Source organism: Babylonia areolata, chromosome 22 (genome assembly GCF_041734735.1).
Source record: "Babylonia areolata isolate BAREFJ2019XMU chromosome 22, ASM4173473v1, whole genome shotgun sequence".
Taxonomy (NCBI): Eukaryota; Metazoa; Mollusca; class Gastropoda; order Neogastropoda; family Buccinidae; genus Babylonia; species Babylonia areolata.
Window position 1 is genome coordinate 16,766,023 of NC_134897.1, and position 21,219 is coordinate 16,787,241.

The 21,219-nt window shown below is 38.2% G+C and overlaps 1 protein-coding gene across 2 annotated transcripts in view; it reads left to right on the top strand.

Moving 5' to 3' along the window:
- LOC143296954 (uncharacterized) overlaps nt 1–21,219 on the top strand; it is a 44,294-nt gene that overhangs the window by 16,638 nt on the left and 6,437 nt on the right. Inside the window, exons 5-23 of one of the 2 annotated variants that reach the window (XM_076609003.1) lie at nt 2,929–3,103; nt 3,482–3,530; nt 4,087–4,198; nt 4,728–4,882; nt 5,517–5,715; nt 6,266–6,374; nt 7,050–7,292; nt 9,334–9,532; nt 10,119–10,176; nt 10,816–10,913; nt 14,027–14,214; nt 14,501–14,678; nt 15,320–15,417; nt 16,790–16,891; nt 17,186–17,409; nt 18,276–18,360; nt 18,934–19,112; nt 19,532–19,604; nt 20,214–20,501. In XM_076609003.1, the coding sequence (XP_076465118.1) occupies nt 2,929–3,103; nt 3,482–3,530; nt 4,087–4,198; nt 4,728–4,882; nt 5,517–5,715; nt 6,266–6,374; nt 7,050–7,292; nt 9,334–9,532; nt 10,119–10,176; nt 10,816–10,913; nt 14,027–14,214; nt 14,501–14,678; nt 15,320–15,417; nt 16,790–16,891; nt 17,186–17,409; nt 18,276–18,360; nt 18,934–19,112; nt 19,532–19,604; nt 20,214–20,501 (2,812 nt within the window). The remainder of the gene's footprint in view (nt 1–2,928; nt 3,104–3,481; nt 3,531–4,086; nt 4,199–4,727; nt 4,883–5,516; nt 5,716–6,265; nt 6,375–7,049; nt 7,293–9,333; nt 9,533–10,118; nt 10,177–10,815; nt 10,914–14,026; nt 14,215–14,500; nt 14,679–15,319; nt 15,418–16,789; nt 16,892–17,185; nt 17,410–18,275; nt 18,361–18,933; nt 19,113–19,531; nt 19,605–20,213; nt 20,502–21,219) is intronic. The other variant, XM_076609004.1, reaches the window with a different exon arrangement.

Here is a 21,219-nt window from a genome sequence, read left to right on the forward strand (position 1 = left end):
AGAAAAGCTAGAAGAGTGGCCTTGCTGAGAGTCAGCAGGCGGCAGTGTTTATTCAATCAATAAGTGGAAAACTTTGTTGATTGAACTGCTAGTGCCGGGCTCAGGATAGCCTGATGCTGTTGAAGGGGACCAATTCTGCATCACTGCATGGAAATGGCTGGATTCGTTAGTGTTGGAGGGTCGGATTTCCTAATGGAATTTTGCTGTCATTTGTCGCTGCGCTGCTGGATTGGTTTCAAGGCCCACGCTGGATCAATGTTGTCCTGACAGTGACAGCATGAAAGGATTATACAGTTGTATAACAGATTGTGTGGGTTGACGTCCATTTGGCAATAACTAATGCATTTTTCATTGTTTTTACTCAGCTTGTGTAAACAAAGCAAGTGTGTGTAATCACATTCTCTCACATTGTGTTTGTATATGTGTGTGTGTGTTTGTGTGTGTGTATGTACATTGGCATTATTATATTACCAGCTGCTAGTCACCTAGTGGCACTTTTAAATGTAGATTTTACAGCGTCTTTCCACTTTCAGTATTCCCCATTTGATTAAGACAGTTTGAGATTTAGGACAAGGTCATCATTTGGCAACAACAGAAAATGCCGTGAGCATAGTTTAGCAGAAGAATGTTATTCACTCATTGTATTTAATAATAACTGTCTTCAATTGACTTGATAGATTGTTGGGCTGGGGTTAGGAAGTGACCTTACCATATTGATGGAGTGATGAGAGTGAAATTCAAGGTCAGAACTTAGGTGTTAATTGTCAAGGTCAGAACCCTGCTTATTAATGGAAGCGGCCTGTATCACACAAGTACAAAACTACTACAAGAAAGATTCAAGGTTTTGCATCCATTCTTCAACACATTTTACTGATGTGTACAATACTAATGGAGTAATGCCCTGTTGCGAAATGGTCAACTGTGCAATGCCCCTATTCCAGTTCGAATGTTCTGTGTCTTTAAGGGTTTGCCTATGATACTAAGTAACATTCGTTACAATATGACTCATTTACTGGTTTGATTTTTGATGTTTCAGTGTTTGACATTTTGCTCTCTCTTTTTTCTTTCTTTTTAAAAATTATTTTTGTAAGTTTGTTGTTGCTGATTCACCTCTTTCTTTCAGTTCCAGAATATGTTAATTAAGGCAGTCAGTTGGCACAAAGTTGACAAAGTAAAAACTGGTCACAGGCGTGAAAATTGAAATAACATGCTACCATAATGAGGAATGCATTATTATTGACTCAGCAAGTTTAATGAATCACCTTATTGTTATCGTACCCAGGTGTGTGTGACTCTATAAACTATGTGTCAATAGTAAACTTGATGAAGTTAATCATTGGCATTTTCTTGACTTCCATTTGAGGAAACCAAAATTGTTAGAGATCATGTGCCCAGTTTTCATTTATGAATTTAATTGAAAAAAGTAACAAGCCATTCTGGTAACATTGAACATGATCCCTGTTGAAATCTAAGGTCAGAGGTCAAGGTTACATCATTTTATGCATGATCATTATGTTAATAGATAAAGCCTGGGATGGGCATGATCTTGATCTAATTTGGTATAGTGATTGGACATGGAGAGAGTAAAACTGTTGAGAGTCAAGATTAGGGGTCAGAGATCAGATTCAGGGGCTGCATGAATGGGGGAGGAAAAAGATTAAAACATGACATGAAAAAATGATGACCGCTGGAAGTTGTAAAAAGAAGTAAAAAATAATAATAGTTAATACTAAAGTAATAGATGATGTAATTTATCAAAGGTACTGTAAGTCTTCAAGTGTGAAAAAGAGTCTACAGCTTGAATATACTTGAAAACGACTTAAAAGTGTACGACTCAAAAGGTTGTCTTTTATCATCTTGATAAAAATACTTAATTAACGTACCTTTGATATTATGCCATCCATTGTTTATTGTTTCTGTTGTTTGTTTGTTTGTTTTTTTTTGTTGTTGTTTTTTTAACATCAAAGCATGACAGTTTGTTTTTTTCCATCAGACTCGGAAGAGTTCATGATTATGGTGAGAACATGTTGCTAAAGTCAAGGTAGAGGTTAAAGGTTATGGTCATGAAACTCAGCAGTTGAATGTCTTATTGCAAGATGTAGACACTGAATTCTGTGTTGGGGTGGTGAATATCACACAGTCTTTGACTTCAAGGCTTTGGTTTGCTACTGTTGTGTATTCTTAAAATGAGAAATTCTGAAACTAGTGAAAGAAAAATAAGTTTTTTCAGGGTTTGAAAATCCCTTGTACTGGTTGATTTTTTATATTGGAATTCAGATTGCTATGACTATGAGTATGACAAATTAATTCTTCTGACATTGTATAACACAACAGTCAACAGAAGATTTAACAGAAATTTCAGCCTGTGAATGTGATTTTTGTTGTTGTTTTCTTTTCAATTCTCATCAGCATGATCATGGCAAAACAAAGATAAAGAAAAAGATGCTGCAAGCTTGAAGCATGATCCTACCAAGTTCAATAAACACCTACATAACCTTGTAAAAGGATAACTTTCCGTTGTGAAGAAATTTCTTTCATAAATGTATTATTGTATACATAATAAACCATTTAACTAAGAGCAGCACTATTCAAGGTTGAATGCCTTTTTTGTATTGTTCATCAAGTTCATGAACAGAATACATGAGAATTTAACAGAATTGATCATGCTCGAGTGTTTCAACAGAGTGGTCATTATGTTGCTGTGGCTTGTGCCATTTTGGAGAATGGTGGGTTTGGTTGGGTTTTTTTTTTTTGTTTGTTTGTTTTTTCCATTGGAAACTGTTTTAGTGTTAACAGTTTCACTTGTCTGTTGATGAAAATATTTTTGAAAAAATATTGCTTTGCATTCAGTTTCACTTAACTGTGTATCCAAATCCATTATGTTTCTATTCTGAAACAGTGTGGAACTTCTGATTATTCATGTAACAGACCTAAGAAGCGCAACGAGGCCCTGATGCGAAACCAGGTCAAGATGTCCTACAGAAAGGGAGATTCTGCAACAAGTCTGCTGCCGCCTCCTATTCACTTTGGAAAACATTTCCGTGAAAGCGTCATACCTTTTCAGTTGCCTTATGATATCTGGTGGCTCTACACTCATGACCAGGTGAGAATAAGTTTAAAGTGTTATTATAAATCCTTTTCTCTTCGTTTTTACTTCCTTCAGTTTGATACACGTGTTGATTCATCATTTCATATTAATTTCTAAAGCATGTGCAGCCTTTGGATTCCTCCTTACCCCTCACTCCCCTAATCTTATTTGCTTAATCTCTTCCTCTTACTTTCTGTTCCTTCCATTTTCTCTTTCTAGTTTTTTTTTTTCTTTAAAAAAAAAAAAAAATTCTCAGGATTTTTCTCTGCAAAAATGGAATGTGACTGATTTCTACTGTATTACCTCTGTGATCTATCATTGTTTTAGTTTTTATCTGTTACCCTGTTCTGTTTGATTCTGTGTGTAACTTTTTGTATGCATGTTCGATTTCAGTTACACAAGAAGGAAGCTCTTCGGCCAAAGTTCAAGAAAATACGAAGCAGTGAGTATGCTGATCAGATATATATATAGTTTTGTTAGTGTCTGTAAAGATAAGTGGGTTTTGTACTTTTGGTTTTATTCATAAAATTATGTTTGCTCAGGACTTAACTTTTTTTATAGACAGGTTAAGGCAAATTTAAAACTTTTTATGAAGACAAGTTAAGACAAATGCCATCACTTTAATTGTAGGAGCAAAAGTCATTGTGTACTTGTTTGTTACTTAATGCTCCAAGTCCAAGCCTTATGTTAATCATGTACTTCATCTGGTTTCGCCATTTAGTGTTTAAGTGGTTTTAGATAATGTTTCATTGTAAATCTGAAGTCTTTTCCAAGCATTGCCAAATGTTTCTAGGGAGGCTTGAAAAAACAACAAATTATTTTGTTCGTTTCTTTCATCATGTTATTCTGAATGATATTACTCTGATGCATTTATATCAGTTATTGTGTAATATGTCATTTCCACTTTTTTTCACATTTTTTCTTCTTTTTTTTTTTTTTTGGTCAGTGCATTGTTGGCAGTCATAATGGAGATTACTGTGTGAAGGGTCTGTTGACAGATGTGTACGTGGATGTGAAACCCAACACACGGAAGTTCGAACCTCACCCCTGTAACTGTAAACAGCCCACAAGCCCAGAGGAAAAGGGTTGTCTTGAGGATTGTCTTAACAGGTAGGTCATTTTTTCCATCTTCTGTTTTTTTCTCTCCTTTTTTTTTTCTTTTCTTTTTTTTAAGCATGTGATTACATCATACAAAGAAACGTTTTAAAAACATAAACTGATATCGTATGTCACTTTTGAATGTGATCGTGCATCAGAACACACAGTTGACTATGGGAGTTTAATTTTGTTTTGTAAGTTATAACATGATAAACTGGTGATTTTATATGGAGAGGATTTGAAAAACCTGTGTACTTCACATTTTACTGTAAAAATGATCACATGTAACTTAATTTTACTTTAAAAATAGTTGAATGTATGTTTCATTCATTTCAGAAACAATGTTTTCCAAATCCTTCAGTAAAAGACATAGCTCTCCGCAAGTCAGAAAACATCTGGTCATACTTTCTTACACAAAAAAGTAACTCCTATTTTTGGTGATGTGAGACAAGTGATATAATATATAGCGAACTGGCTGTGTACTCAACATATACTAAAAGTGAAGTGGTTGGGCACAGTATTACTGTGTGTGTGTGTTCAGGGTTGTGTTCACGGAGTGCACTCCAGAGACCTGCCCCTGTGGAGACCAGTGCTCCAACCAGCGCATACAACGCCAGGAGTGGGCCAATAACTTGGAAAAGTTCCTCACGCCCGACAGAGGGTATGGCGTCAGGACGCTGACTGCTGTCCCTGTTGGTACGTTGTTCGTATTGATATTGAAATGAATACTTTTGCATGCAGAAAAAGAAAAAAGGGTGACGCTGCGCTGTGACGACTCGTACTTCCCAGAGAGAGCAGCCTGAATTTCATGCAGAAATCTGAGACAAAAAAGTAGTAGTGGAATACAAAATAACAGAACATTTGCTGGTTATCCCATTTGGTAAATAAATAATTTGGGACACTTCAGGCATTGCACATCTGCCAATCCAGTCACCAATTATAGACAACCCATCACTTCCATTCATTCTCACATACACACCAAACTTGTGCTTGTATACTTGCTCATAACCCCATGCGTCCCTCAGTTTTGCATGTGTGTTTGTGTAAACTGAAACTTGAAAAATGATTTACATTTCATTCATTTGCAGCTTCAGGTGTAATAAAATTGTATTTCTCAAATTCTAGTTGATCTGAAATAAAAGTCAGTTTTCTGTCATTGACGGACAAAAGAAAATGCAAGCATGCTCAAATCAAACACATACATGCACACACTCCCATAAAAAAACAAACGAGGGAAAAAATGTCTACATATATATAAATCAGCATGTTTTCTCACATGTCATGATTTCATTAATTCATGGTGCCTGCTTTCTTTCTGGTGCTCCTACAGATCAGATTATTCTGGAATACCTGGGTGAGGTTGTGAGTGAACAGGAGTTCCGTCGTCGCATGACAGAAGAATATGCCCAGGACTCCCATCATTACTGTCTCAACATGGACGGCCGTACTGTCATTGATGGATATCGCATGGGCAACTTGACTCGCTTCGTCAACCACTCCTGTGAACCCAACACTGAAATGCAAAAATGGTAAGGATAGACAGGGATCATACAGGCATGATTGTGCACACTATACACAGTTGTGTACTTGTACTATACAGTTTTTGCTACAGTTAGGCTTATTTCACATTTATGATTTGTTATTTTTTGTTGTTTTTTGTGTTTATTTGTTTGTTGTTTTTTTTTTTTTACAAAATAATAGTTAAAACACAAGCTGTACCCAGTTATGTTGAAAATAGTATATTACCAAAGTGGTCACACTTCCACATATTTGTACTTTGCACTCTATTTGACTTACAAGTGTAAACAAATGAGATCTGTTGAAGTTTTCAGGTGTGTTTGTGTTTATCATTATGGTAAGCTTAAACATCAGCATTTTCTCAACAAGCACAAGCAGTTCAGAAATTGAATTGGGCAGGATGGCTGCCATTAACTGTATAAAGATGTTGCTCCTGGACAATTGTACCTATATCCCATCTCGTTTGAAGGCTGATTTTGTGCGTGTTTTGATAGCAGCGTATTGAGACTTGCACTAAATCAATGAAATGTTAACCTCATTCCCGGATTGCTGCATCTCCAGGAATGTCAATGGACTGTACCACATGGTGTTGAGGACACTGAGAGAAATCAAACCTTACGAGGAAATCACATATGACTACAACTTCCATTCTTTTAACATGGAAGCTCAGGTGAGACTTGTTGATATTGTCCATGTGTGTGTGAGTTTGTGTTGTGTGGTGGTGGAGTGAAGGAAGAGGTTGGGTTTAGGGAAAGGGAAGGCAAGGATATAGTGGGTTTTTTGTTTCTGTTTTTGGGTTTTTGTTTTTTCTAATTGGCCTGTCTTGGTACCAGTAAGCAGATTGTGGTGGGACTTGATGGTGCAAAAGTAGATTATTTCCAATGCCGGATAAAGGCCAGCTTGTGATGTTGATAACACTAGCCTGCTTGTAACTTGGATTGATGGTGTTGTGTGTGTGTGTGTGTGTGTGTGTGTGTGTGTGTGAGGTCAGATAGCAAGTTACTTACCGACATATTAACATTGGTAGTTATTGGGTTGTGAAATGTGTGCATTTGTATCATTGACTAGAACTGTCAAGCTGTGGGAAAACTGTAAAGCAATTGAGTTGTTTTGGTAAGAAAAACAGTTTGATAAATAAAACTATTTAAGTAAAGTTTAATTACCCTTCAGCATCTGCTGTTCTTGACCATGCGATTCTCTTTGTTTGAAATACTCCAGTATCAGTTCTACTCTTGAATTATTACTATGACTTCCTGTTTTCCTATTTTAAGCAAAGAAAGAAGAAAACAAAGGTAAAAATGAACTGCAGACAGCAGAGCTTAATGACTCGCTCTGTCCATTTCAGCAAGAGTGTCGGTGCGGCAGCACAGAATGCAGAGGGGTGATCGGCGGCAAGTTCCAGCGCAATGGACAGGTTGGACCCCCACTCCCTCTCCACTTCACACGGGCTTCTACCACTGTACCACCTCCTCATCCACCACCACCACCACCTCCACCACCACCATCACCTCCACCTGTAGGCGGTGTCAAAAGTCACCAGTCCAAACACCTCCCTTGTGCGGGTAGCGTCACGCGAGCGCAGGAGAAGGTAGCCGGGCGTCAGGTCTCGTTGCTTCCCTTCCGGCCTTGCTGTGTCGCGGCGTCATGTCTTGTCATGTCCCGTCACGTGCCGCTTTGCTTTGCCTGGCACTCCCCTGTCCTATTCAGCACCTAGTGCAGTGAAAGCGAAAGTCTACTGCCATTGGTGGGAGGAGGTGGTAGAGTCTTGGTGACCCTCACTTTTGTTTTTTCCTTGTCTTGCTGATGAACCAACCTACTTTTTTTTTTATATACAGCCCGTATGCACATGCATGCGCACACAATCACTGAAATATATTTTAGTGTAGAATGATATTACTCTGTCATGGCCCTAAATATGAAGTTGCTTTTTAGTTTTGATTATACTTTTTTTATTCGAAACATAAAACAATCTGTTTATTGGGAATATTAATAGAGGCCATTTTTGTTTAGTGTGAACAAAAACAAATAGCAGAAAAAGGTCTTGATTGAAGCAAATATACTGTGTTAGTTCGGTGATGGGAATTTAGAGAAATGTTGAAATTGTTGTAGACTGAATTTTGTCCAGTGTTCTTACAAAAGTCATTTCTGTTTCTAATGATAGAACCTTTTTTTTTTCTTTTTTCTTTTTTTGTAAGCAAAGAAATACATATATGATATGAAGGTCACAGGCGAGGCACTCTGTGAGTTTTATTTTTTAAAGTTCTTCCTTATTGCTTGAACAATATTGCTAACATGGGGTTATAGAGAGGGCATTGATGTGTACATAGCGGTTGCATTTTGGTGTACATAATGGAATGCCTTTTGCTTGCCTTATATAGAGCTTGTTCTTTTTTTTTCTTTTTTTTTTTCTTCTTGAACATGTATCCTGTAACCGTAACAGAGAATGAACTTAGAGGTATATGGGCACACAACAGATCCAGAATGTTAACTTTATTCCCGAAAAGTAGAATCACTATGATTTCGCTTAACTAATTGCAACCCCTCTGACTCTTGTTACATGTGAACACAATATGTGAATATTGACATAAAAAAAGTTGCTCCAAAGTGTAAAAGTGTCGGGTATACGTACTTGAATGGGAAGAGGGAAAAAGTACTATAGGAATGTATCTAATCAAGATGCTCTGGTGGTGTGGAATGCTTTTTTTAATTTGAAAAATATTTTAAAGGAAAGAGGTTGTTGGAGAAAATATATTTATCATTTTGGTACAGTTGCCCCACTTTACTGAGAAAATGTTGCCGCACTTGATTGAAATAAATAAACCAGGTACATCCACCCTCAACCCATGTCAGTTAATACTGGCCCTGTTTCTGTCAAATGAATGAATAACTGCTGAGTTTCTGAGCAGGACCATTAAATCTGATTGTTACAGTGTTAACTGAAAAATGTTTTTTCAACAATTATGTTAATTTTTGCACACGTACTTTGCTGAACTTCCTCATTTTATAAAACAGAAAATTGGCAACAGAATCTCCCTTCATGGCATGGTTTTCTGTTAATCAATGAGTACAAAGAATACTATTGTGCTAAAAGATAACATTATTCCCCATTCCACTTGTCTGTTTACCTTATTTTTTTGCTCAGGTAATTTGCTTGTGTCTGCCTTTTTTCTTTCCTTCTTTTTTCAAGTTAATGGAATATTATATATCAGTTGATTGAAAATGGGGGGAAAAGGTTTTTATTAAAAAGTTAGGATGACTAAGGTATTATTGCATTTTGTTAAGATTTCTTTTGAAAAAGTGAACTGGTTCACAGATGTTTACATAGATGTTTTACTTACAGAAGGAGTTACTGTTCAAAGAAGTAAATCTATTAAAAGGTTGTATTACTTAAATCACCTCTTTTCTCTTGCCTCTTTTATATTATTGCATTGATAAGCTCCACTTTCATCACAAGACCATTTTTTTCAGATCCTTTAACACACACACATGTACAGCCTTTTGCTATTTCTTAGATTACCCCATTTTCACAGCTGGAGTTTGATAGAATTAAACATCTGTGGCACAGGTTAGATCTCAATCCACATGTATAAATCCCCTTGCTGTAGTGTCAGGGCTTTGTGATTTTTCAGAAACAGAGTCAGCCAGTTGAGGGTGGCATAAATCGCCCAGTCTCCCCGAGCACAAAACCAATGTCGCAGCGAGAGAGGCAGTATGCCCGCAAGCATGCCATTTTCCTGGTGCGCAACATTGACCGAGCCCGCGGGGATCGGAACCATATTGTGGACAGTTTGCAAGAGAAAACAGAAGAGCAGACAACTCTTGAGAAAGGTGAGAAAAGGGCTTCAAATTATGTTGGATTTGCATTGGATTGCTCTGTTGATGAATGTCAAACCAGACATTTAAAAAAAAAAAAAAAAAAAAGATTTGTCCATGTTGCTTATCATATCAAGTCTGATAGCACAAGCTTTATATGAAAGTCATTGATGTATCTGATAACAGAGAATTTCAAATCCACAGTTGTTTCAGTTTTCCAGAATGTAATGTGTGTATTAATTATTGATACATGTAATTTTTAAGGAATGTGGTGTTGATCGTTTGTTCAGCATAAATAATAATATAATCATGATAATGATCTCATAATGAATTTGAAAATCTATATGAATATGTCTCAGAATTGCACAGATGTTTGGGTTGTTTGGTTGCCTTGTATAAGTAGTAGTCATTGTTACCAGTATTGCCTTAGTGCTCAGTGTTCGGTAAATTATATACATATTGCTGCCATTCTGTCATTTATCATTACTGTCATTCTGATCTGAGTATAAACATTTTAAAAAATTGTGTGTTTATTTTGGGAGTGTTTGTATTGCAGGTAAGCAAGATTTTTTTTCTAACAGTGATTGTATTCTTATTTCAGTGCCTAACTTGCTGTCCATGAAAGATAGTATGAATGACAACAGATCTGTCAGAACAAGGTATGCTCAATTGTTCCAGGCTCAGCATAACCCTTTTCTGTTCTTCCTGATTTTGCATGTAAAAGCAGCAATTCATTTGCCTATTTGGTTCATCTGATTGATGTGATTGCTTTTGTTTTGTAGTTGTTTGGGAGAAAGCAAATGGTAGTTTCAAAGTATATTGCAGAACACAAAAAAGGAATGGGTAATGGGTGTAATGGATCATGTTGAACCTTGAAAATAAGCAGTGAAATGCAGTTTGATTTTGCCTGCTTTGACAGTTTTATTGGAGACGAGGACTATTTTTGTTATTTAAAAGAAACTTTGGTGTCATATATATACTGTACCATGTCAAATTGATGCAAACCTATCGGTTTGCTCTGCTTGGTCAAGTTTCGTGCAGCTAACAGTGAAAAGAGGACCTGTCTTGCCCGGTCCGCTCTTAGCCAATCAAATGCCTCTAAAAGCTACAAGCGCTGAATCATTCCTTTGGCATTCAGCCATTGATGTTTAACCCTATTATTTGTTAGATTTCTGTTACATGTCTTGTTTAAAACATTTTGGTTTATTTATTTATTTATTTATTTATTTTTATTCTTTTCTTGATTACTTACTCAGAGAGTACAGTCCACCTTGCAGTGATAACTGTCTCTGTTGCAGGCTGGTATCCCTGGCCGAAGAAAACCCAGACCTGCAGCGACGACACAGACTGGCTGTGATATTCAACAACATCTACAACTCTGTGGCTAGCTTCAGAGGTCAGTTGCTGCAGTTTTCTGTTGACACTCTGTTCATAGTGAACAATATATTTAAGTTTAAGAATTACATTGTTTTTGAGCTGGGTAAAGTATTCTGAGCTGTAGCTACAACAAAAATGCATCGGTACCTGGACATTAATGAGTAAAAAATTTTTAAAAATGTTGGAGAGGTAAGTAATGTGACCTTGATCAGTAATTTTTTGTAGGTAAGTAATGTGAACTTGATCAGTAATTTTTTGAAGGTAAGTAATGTGACCTTGATCAGTAATTTTACGAAGGTATAAATCCACATGGAAAGCAGATTGTCGAATCCTGTGGTTTTATCTGTTCAGAGAGATCAGACTTACTGTAAAAATTCTCCGACCATTTCTCTTTGCTTGTACCATATGCAATTCTTCCCCTGCCATTCTTCAAAACGCCACCTCTCCAGACTACTTTCATTATAATAACTCGCTTGTTTAACCTCTAGACTGCACTGTTGATGTACGGCTTATGTTATGAAATGTCGCTCACCAATGCTGTGTTGATGTACGCTGTACATCATGTTACAACGTTCTATGTTTCGATTCCCACATTGCAGAAGATATAGTCTGCTAACCATTAAATTTGCTCCCTTGAGAGCTCTTTATCTCCTGAGTTCCATAAGCTAAAAATATTCACCTAATTATCATATTTATGGCGCAAATTTTGCAAGTGTGTATGAAGCTCAAGTTGTGTTTGCAAAGCCATGGCTGAACACAGACAAACCCCAACACTTGAACAAGTGTTGGAAGAAATCTTTCAAGATGCAAATAGTAGAGATGAAGATTGTGGACTGAAGGGGATAGTACTGTGTGAAGTTGATGCCGATGACGCCGATTTTGACATGGAGGGGAGTGGGAGGTGGAGTTGCTTGATGAAACTGAAGACAGACAAGCTCAGCTGATTAAAGATGCAAGTGGGTGTTTACGAAGTTTGTCAGTTTATTATTTACATTCTGTTTGTTGTAACAATGAATATAACTGCATTGTGTGTGTTTTGAATGTGTTAGCTGTGGTAAGTTGAATGTGTTAGCTGTGGTAAGTAGCTTCGTCAGTAACTGATTACTGCATGTGTGAGAGAGACGGTCACTGCGTGTGTACTGTGTGTGACCAACTCTGCACGAGGAGGTGTGGCTTGCTGGCTGGCTCATTGCTGACAGCGTGTCACACGCACCTTTCTGGTATTTGTTTCTGAGTATGTATTGGTTTGTTGTGTGTGTGTGTGAAAGAGAGAGAGAGAGGGGGGGGTGGGGGGAGGATGGGGAGGGGGGGAGATGATGTTTACAAAACTGAAATCAGAGAATGATACACAGAATTGTATGCCCAAATTACTTTGTGTGTGTGTGTTGTCATTTTGTTTTGTATGAGTAAGAGAGAATGAAGGGTATGTGGCATACCATGAACCAGTTTCAGTGTGTGTGTTGGGAGGGGAGGTGGTTAGGTGTGTGTGTGTGTGTATTTCAGCTTCTGAAAACAATCAGAAATAAAATGGTACAATTTCATAAACTTTATATATGTAAACAATAACAAAAAAACCCCAACAAACTTAGTCTTTTATGCAGTGTATTTCAGGTATGCAGCATGGTGATGATCATGATGTTCATCCTGGGCCATCTGGAGTTGACAACTTGCCACAAACCTGCAGCTGAAGACCAGCAGCAGCAAGACCAAAGGGCAGTAAAGAAGCCTCCAGCAATTCTGGATTACAACAGAAACATGCGCGCCATGGATCATCATGACCAACGGCTGCAGCCCTGCGATGCCACAAGGAAAATCCTGAAGTGGTACAAGTAGCTGTGTGTGCGTTTTCTACAAATTGCCATGCTGAATGCACACATCCTCTACAGAAAAGTAGGCAACAGCAGTACATTCCTGGACTTCCAGAAGGGTGTAATTAGTGCCATGATTTTTGGTGACCAAGACCTAGACACTGCTGAAGATGACCACGCTGTTCGTCTGTGTGGATGACACTTCACTGTTGTTATCCCACCTACCCCACAGAAGGCCTGGCCGCAAAAGAGGTGCAGAGTCAACTGGAAGAAAGGGTAAAGAAAGGAATGTGAGGTTCTACAGCCCAGGCTGCTCCAGCAAACCAGCACTGTGTCTTGAAGACTATTTCCACAAGTACCACACACAGCATTTTTACTGGCGATAGATGCTGGGTGAATGCACCCATTTCATTTTTTGTGTGGACTGTGTTGGAGTCTTATGGACCTGGACACTGTTGCATTGCCTTGGGCAGTGTGTGCGGTTGATCACAACAGTCACAAGAAAGACTGGTTCATAACTTGGTTGATGTTGTAGCACCTACATGATGGAGTGACAGTCACAATTTTTTTTTTATTATTGCATTTTATGGAATTTTTGTGTCAGATTGACTCATTATTTGAACCTGTGAGTGTTAAAAACAAAATCTTGGTTAATTTCCCTTTCATTTGATATGTACTTTTGTGCACTTCAGTCCTTTTTGAAATATAAACAAATTAAAATCTTTGGTGTGCTATTCTTGTTTTTCTGAAAATTTTCTCAGCATAGGCTATAGCAAAACATACCAGCAGTGAAAGGGTAATCTTTACCTGTGTGCACAAGTGTGTTTTGTGGAATGTATAAGTAGATGGGGAAGTGCACACTTTTTTGCCCAAGTCTTTTGTAAGTCAGATACACTATACGTGTGTTTTGGTTGCATTTTAAAAGTTATTGTTTTGTATTTTTGGTATGAGTGAGTATACTCTCCAAAACATGAGTTTCACATGAGGAAGGGCATGAGATGAATGTGTAAGATTATCTATAATTACACATAGTTTACTGTGACCCACTGTTGCAGCCTCTGACAGGGATCTGGATTCCTGTCCTGTCTAAACTACTCATCCGCTATACGGAGAAATATCATTTATGCCATTGACTAACATATGATCAACAGTTTCCATCATTTTTTCCCTGAACTTACCATTGTGGTTTTTTTGTTTTTTTTAATGAATAAAAAATTTAAAATGTACCTAAAAAGAAAATCTGAAATCAGATTACTGCATAATGCTCCTCTAACCCCTGTAGTTTGTCAAGTGAAAGTGAGACAGCCTGTTCTGTTGTCTACAGATGAGGAGGGAAACATCATTGCCTCGCCTCTGATGGTGCTGCCTTCTCGGAAGAAGTACCCAGACTACTACCAGACCATTGCAGAGCCCATTGATCTGACCACAATAAGGAACAACATCAAACGTGGCTTCTACAATGACATCCATTCCTTCGATGCTGACTTCAGCCGTCTCTTCAAAAATGTGGAGGTAAACCACATCTGCCTTTTTTTTTTTTTTCTCCACTGCTTTTCCATTTGAATCTTTTAAAAACGAAACTCTGAATTTTTATGGTAGCATTGTTAATATTCATTTAATTTGTTAATTTTCAGGAAATGGAAGGAATATTTGCTCAGACTAAAGACTGAGACAATGACAATTTCACTCAAGTACACACACACGCGCGCGCGAGCACGCATGCACACCCACATGCGTGCGTGTGCGCACACAAACACACACATATCTGCTGATGTCCTCTGATGCCCTACGTGTGCAGACGTACTGTGGGCGGAAGTTGAACATGGACCGAGTGATCAGCCGACTGCGACGTGTGTACCAGGCGGCGTGCAGTGAAGCCATTCCCCAGGTGGAGGAGGTGACGGGGGAGGGAGTCACTGCTCTGTCCTCTGCCACACACACTGAACCTGACACCATGGAGGAAGTGGAAACAAAAGGTTATTTACAGATCTGTCATTGTTGTGTTTTTTTTCCCCTAGGTTTTGGTGTTTCAAAGTTTGTTTGGTTTGGGTTTTTTTTTGGCTAGTTTGAAAAAGTTTGAAATGAAACAGGGGTTTGGAGGGAGTTCTCAGTATCCTCTTGTCTTTCTTCCAGCCTCATATGTCTTTTCTTATAAATCTAAGAAATGTTTGTTTTGGCTTGTCACTGACATAACTTTATATTCTTATGTTATTTTTAAGTTTTGCTGGTAAGGAGTAACTTTGTATCCTTATGTATGTTAAGTGTTGCTGATAAAGAGTAAGTTTGTATCCTTATGTATGTTAAGTGATGCTGGTTAGGAGTAACTTCTTATCCTCGTGTATGTTAAGTGTTGCTGGTAAGGGGTAGATTTTTCCACCATTTAATATTGTATTCTGAACTGTCTTCAAGCATAAGAAATTTACTGCACAGGTGGTGTCATGAACACAGGAGGAAAATGGGTGCAGAATTTTAGTCTTCAGATCAGTATCATTTATATTTATGAGTGTAAAATTGAATAGTTCGCATTGATTTGGTACAGTTCGGGCTTCATGGATCAGTCACGTGAGGCGAGTTATTGAGAAAGAATGTTGATGGTGCGTTACATTTTTTCCCACAGCGCAACCAGTAGCAGAAGATGAAGATGAGGACATTATCCGGTGTATCTGTGGTGTGTATCGTGACGAGGGCCTCATGATCCAGTGTGAACAGTGCTTTGTGAGTATCTATCCTGCTACACCTACAACATAACTGCTGGAAACTTAGCCACTAATCTGAGGCTTACTTCTGGGTTGGCCTGTGATCAATGAATTCATGTGCTGTTAACACTGTAGAACACAATAATCCTCCAAACAGAGCATGGCTACCAACTTGGCAGAGAAAAAACTGTTGTACATAAAATACTGCTTATACATATAAGTGAACTTTTGGAGTTATTAGAAATAACATGATAATCGGAATATAGACAATACATTGGGGTTTTTTTGGGGGAAAGGGTGTGTTTTTTTTAAGTGTAATGGGGTATTGGTTTACATTTCTGTACATTTACATCTCCTTGGAGTTTATTGGTTCACATTAGGCTTGATCAGTATCAGCACAGCTGATTTCTCTGAACATTTGAGTGATAGCAGGGTAAGGCATTTTATTATTATTTTTTTTAATTAAAAAGAGATTCCCCATGCTGCTGATCAACAGCATGCAGGAAAATAACACCAGATGCTGTTTTGTTTCATTTCATCTTAATATGAGCTTTTATGCTAGAAGAAAATGGATTTTGTCAATCAAAAGCAAGCTAAAAGGACAGTTTGTCTGGCATGCCTACCGTAACTAAGGGCCCGCATTTGTCCCGGAAAATTGATTAAATGGACAGGGTGTGCTTGAAATACATATATTTGCTGCATGTTTTGGAAAATTAAAAAATATTTGACCATAACATTTTTTCCGAAGTATTTAGTGGGTACAGATGTACCCTTAGATGGCTTTCCAACCATTGCCAAAGACATTTCGTTAAAACTTGCATAAATGCAGCCAAATATTACTGAAGCCACTTCGTGAAAAGCCAGAACAGTTTGAATAGTATCGAAGCCCTTTTGTGAAAGTCCACTCAGTTTTCATCACCGGCAAAGGCAAGACCAAGCGTTTCTTCTGGCTGTCAGATGACTTGTATGTTTGATGAGATGTTCCTGGAAATGATACCCTGTCCCTGATTCTGTGTGTTGTTCCTGAAAGCAAATTTGGGGGTAGGCATGCCTGATATACATCTGTTATTGGAGTCAAGCTGATCACATAGATTTTGATTCACATTCCAGAAATGGAATTCATGGATTCTTTTATACATTTCCCCCTAACAAGTTCCCATGCCTGGAGAGTCGGTGAATGTTTGAACTATGAGTCTGTCTGTTTCAGGAGCACAGATGAATTGATGGCTTTTTTTTTTTTCCAATCCAGTAGAATGTCTGATGTGGAATAATGGTTTCTCTTGTTTGTTTTTTGTTGGTGTTTTTTATGTTTCGTTTTTTGATGTGTGACAGAAAGATGCATCATTATGTGTGTGCAGTTCTGAAAAAAATAGACTTGTGATTTGTTTCAGATCTGGCAGCATTGTGATTGTGTCAAGGTGAAGGCAAGTGATGCAGAGAGAGAGGATGTCAGATATCGCTGCGAGCTCTGTGACCCAAGGCCTGTGGAAAAAGTAAGTTGTTTCGCCACACACAGCTCTAGATAAGGGTTGTTTTCTGGATGGACCAGTTCTGTGTTTTGTTGGGCTGACACATAGGGGATGTTTTCTTGCTTTTTTTAAAATTAAAAAAAAAAAAAAAATTATAATGTTTTAAATCCTGTGTGATTTGAGGCTGCATTCAACACTTTCCATTTTTGAAAGAATGGCCAGAAACAAATAGTGTGTGAATCAAACAATAAACAACAAACCAAAAAACCCCAACTCAGTTATAATCTTTACCCTGACACAAAAGCACTGTTGTGGCAGGAGATTATGGACCCGCAGAAAGTGGACCAGCTGGGTCCGAATGGGGAGAAGGTGGAGCAGTACCTGACACTGATGCGTGACGACCTGCAGATAGCGCAGGGCGACTGTGTCTACCTCATGCGTGACTTCAAGAAGCCTGCACGCTCCTCCCTCCGTCTGGTGGCCTTCACCAGTCCTGACAAGATGGACATCTTCCGCGTGGAGGACCTCTTCAAAAACAGCAAGTGGGTGATTGTTCTGTCATTGTTGTGTTGTTCTCTACATCTCTGTCTCCCTCTTGTTTTCTTTTTTTTTCTTTCTTTGTTTTTCTCAAGCCCTGACTAAGCATGTTGGGTTACGCTGCTGGTCAGGCATCAGCCTAGCAGATGTGTAGCGTATATGGATTTGTCCAAGTGCTGTGACCACAGCCTTCTTGAGTAATGTAACCAAACCAAACCAGTCTTTCCTGACCAGGCTGGATGTCTATGCCTTCTGCCTACTCAAGTGTTCTATATGTGCACCAGGGGACTAGAACCAAGTATTAACAAAGGTTAACCACAAATTAATCATTTATACTGGAACTCTTATTGTGAGCCCAGCTCTGAAAAAGATTTCTACCAAACATCATCTCTGAGTTGTATCACATCAAGTCTCTCCCACTCTGTCTCTAGTACAAAATGTTTTGCGGTAGTTTCAGTACAAGTCTTGAAGCTGAGGTGAAGAATTGTGAAGATCCAATGTACAGTATATCATTGACACTTGCAAAACATTCCACAGAGACAGCCTCTGCAGTAGAATACAGGGATTTGTGCTGTCAACTTAAATTTAGTTTGGAATAAACTGGGGATAGTTAATTTATGGCAGGATTTGGGTTAAAATGGAATTATTTGATTAATGAAAGAATTGATGTGTGGACACCAAAAAGAAAGGAACTAATGGTTCAGAATGGAAGAACTGCAGAAATGAGTCTTGAAGAATTCCAGATGTCCATAAGGAAAATGAAAAGGGTTCTGCTGAAATAAAGACATTGTCACTTTGTCAGAAACTATTACCGAAGAAAGCAATTAAGTGGTGAGCATCCAGGTCAAATTGCTTGCTGTATGTGTTTCAGAGGAGAGCGTTTCGCTGCAGGCTTCATGTACCTGAGGCCCCATGAAACTTACCATGAGCCCAACAGGAAATTTTTCCACAATGAGGTCAGTTTGAAGGCATTTGTCCTTCATTTCATGTGTTTATCAGTTATTTCTTTGACATATGCTTTTTTCTTTCTTTTATTCTTTGTGCATATAATGTCCAGACTAAATAGCTGCTCCGCTCTTAGAACTTCCATACAAAGCTACAGTTACGTACAGGGTTTTGTTTTTTTGTTTTTGTTTTTTTTAGGAAGAAGTAAACTTGTACAGCAAGTCAGTCAGTGAAAAACAAAGACTGATGCACAAAGATAATTATTGCATGTATTAGGACAGAAAATCAGGAACTTAAGCAGTGTATTTAAGACCCAAGTGTGATGCTTGGTCTACAAAAGGAACAGGACTGGAGGACTCTATAAACAAGGTGGGTAATCTTTACTGCAGATACAAAGTCTTTTTTTTTTCTTTTTTTTTTTTTTTAATATCCACTTATGTGTTCGTGTGTTCACCCACAAGAAAGCTGGTGAATTATTTCAGAGCTATATTGACTTGGGTAGGATGTCATGTCTTGTCTGCACTGTGAAGATACCCTGCTTGTTGATCAAACAATTTTTTTAAAAGTGGTTATTTTGTTTCCAGCTGTTCCGGTACCCACAGTACGAGACATACCCCTTGGAGCAGATTGCAGGGAAGTGTGTGGTCATGGACCTGAACACATACTGCAAGGGAAAACCCAAGGGATTTGATGACAGAGACATCTATATCTGTGAATTCAGATTGGATAAGAATGCCAGGATCTTCACCAAGATTACTAAAAAGTGAGTGCTCAGTGCATTTAAGCTCTCTCTAACTGCTCTTAAAATTTGAAACTGCAGACAGATATATATAACCATTACATTCTGCTCATAAACTTCTGTAAAATAGCCAAATGCCTCATACTTTGACATTTACTAAGCGAAGGATTCCAAAAGATATTAAATGAACATTTTTCCCTTCAGTTGCTGTTGATTTGTGAATGGAAAAAGTTCATTTCACAAATAGAGTATAGGAAAATATCAATACAGTTTGAGTGGAATATTTGTGGGTAAGTTGGCATGTCTGGTGCATTAAGTTTAGATGCCGCTTAAACTTTGGAACTTTCTTCAGAGTATCTCGACTCAAATATAGTATTTACATCATGGATTTATATTGTATGATAGCATATATGGGCTATGCTGATACATGCATATGTGTGCAGGTTTCCTATCAACACAAAGTCATTTTGCTTTGACAAGTATCCAAAGCGACTGTGCCCAAAGAGAACCTATGTTGTAAGTAAACCTTTCTTAAACCACAGTTTGAGAAAGTCTGCTATTAAACTGTTCAGCTGATGTTCTATTGTGAGCATTGTATTGTTTCTACCTGTAAGTCACTGGATTAAATAGTGAAATGAAAGTACAAGGTTTTTGGCTTGCATGTAAAAAAGATTATCATTTAGGTCAATGTTATTTCAGTTACTATAAAAGTCAGTTAGCTAGAACGGTTAGTGCTACAGAAGTTAACTTGATTGCAAGTGATTCTTCCTGATCTTGCAAACCACACTTTTTAGAAAAAGAGAAAGAAAACAAATGAAGTAAGTTTGCTTCCATTCTCTTTTTTATTTTTTATAGACATTTCAAGAATTACAGTGTTATTCTGTGAGGTGGTGGACGTAGCCATCAGTCCATATTGCATCCAAGATCATGTGTTAAGATGCATAAATAAATGCAGAACTAATTTAAACACAGTATGTTTTATGCTTTTTATTTTTTCTGCCTATTGTTTGTAATTTTGTGTGTGTAGATGTGTTTGATGTTTATTGTAAAGTGCTTTGAGCTCCTTAAGGAGGAAAGTGCTTAGAAAGTATCCGTTAATATTTTATTAAATTATTTATCCTACAGCCTCATGCAGTGCCACAAGAGTACTTACGACGCGGCTCTGCTGATAAAAGCACAGACAGCCGCAACTGCTCTAAATCGTCTTCAGCGTCGTCCGTGCCAGGTGGTGTGTGTAAGAGTGAGAGTCGAACGGAGGTGAAAGCAGACAGCAGGGCAGAAGGCAGAGCAGAGAGCCGAGCGGAAGAGAAGGCGGAGGGCAGAGCCAGCAGCAGAAAGCTGGAGGAGAGAGTGTCTAAGAAAATGAAACTGGACAAAGAGGGGGTGCTGCGATTCAACCTGGAGGAGGATAAGGTATGAGGGTGCACGTGTGTGCGTGTGTGTTTGCTTGCATGGGTGGATGTGTGTGCTTGCGCACACGTGTGTGTGTGTGTGCATGCATGCATGGATGAGTGTGCATGCATGTGTGTATGCGGGTACCTGCTGTTCAGCCAAGAGGTCTAAATATATGAGTACATGTTTTGGTCTTCATTTTGATGTGCTACATCTTTGGTTGTATTCAGTATTGAGAGTATGTGGAAGGTATTGATTGTCTACTTTGTTATCCTCCATACCCCAAATGGAGTGAGTTTCAGCTTTAAGGTGGTGTCAAAGCATATAGATCCATATACACTACATCTTTTACGTAATGGAATGAACGGTTTATACCAAATGTTTAGATGTATGTTTATGCATGGAGAAGACATGCCTTTTGTACATGTATGCTTGATTGTGTGTGCTGGAGTGTATTTGTATTGTTGATTTGATCTTAAGCCTAAAGGAGAGTGGAGAGTACTAAATTCACCCCCATGTGAGAAACCAACCAGAAGCTTCCGTGACACACTGAATACAGATCTGTCTTTCATTGCATCAGATTTGATTCCTTTTACATCCCCCATTCCTCAACATTTCCCAGTTGGACTGAAGCGATTTGGGTGCAAGTCTTTTAGATGAGACATGGAGCACTGTTCAGTGTGCATGGAATTCATAGTAGCAAGTGCATTGTCTCGGGCAAAAATCAGGATGGTGTGGC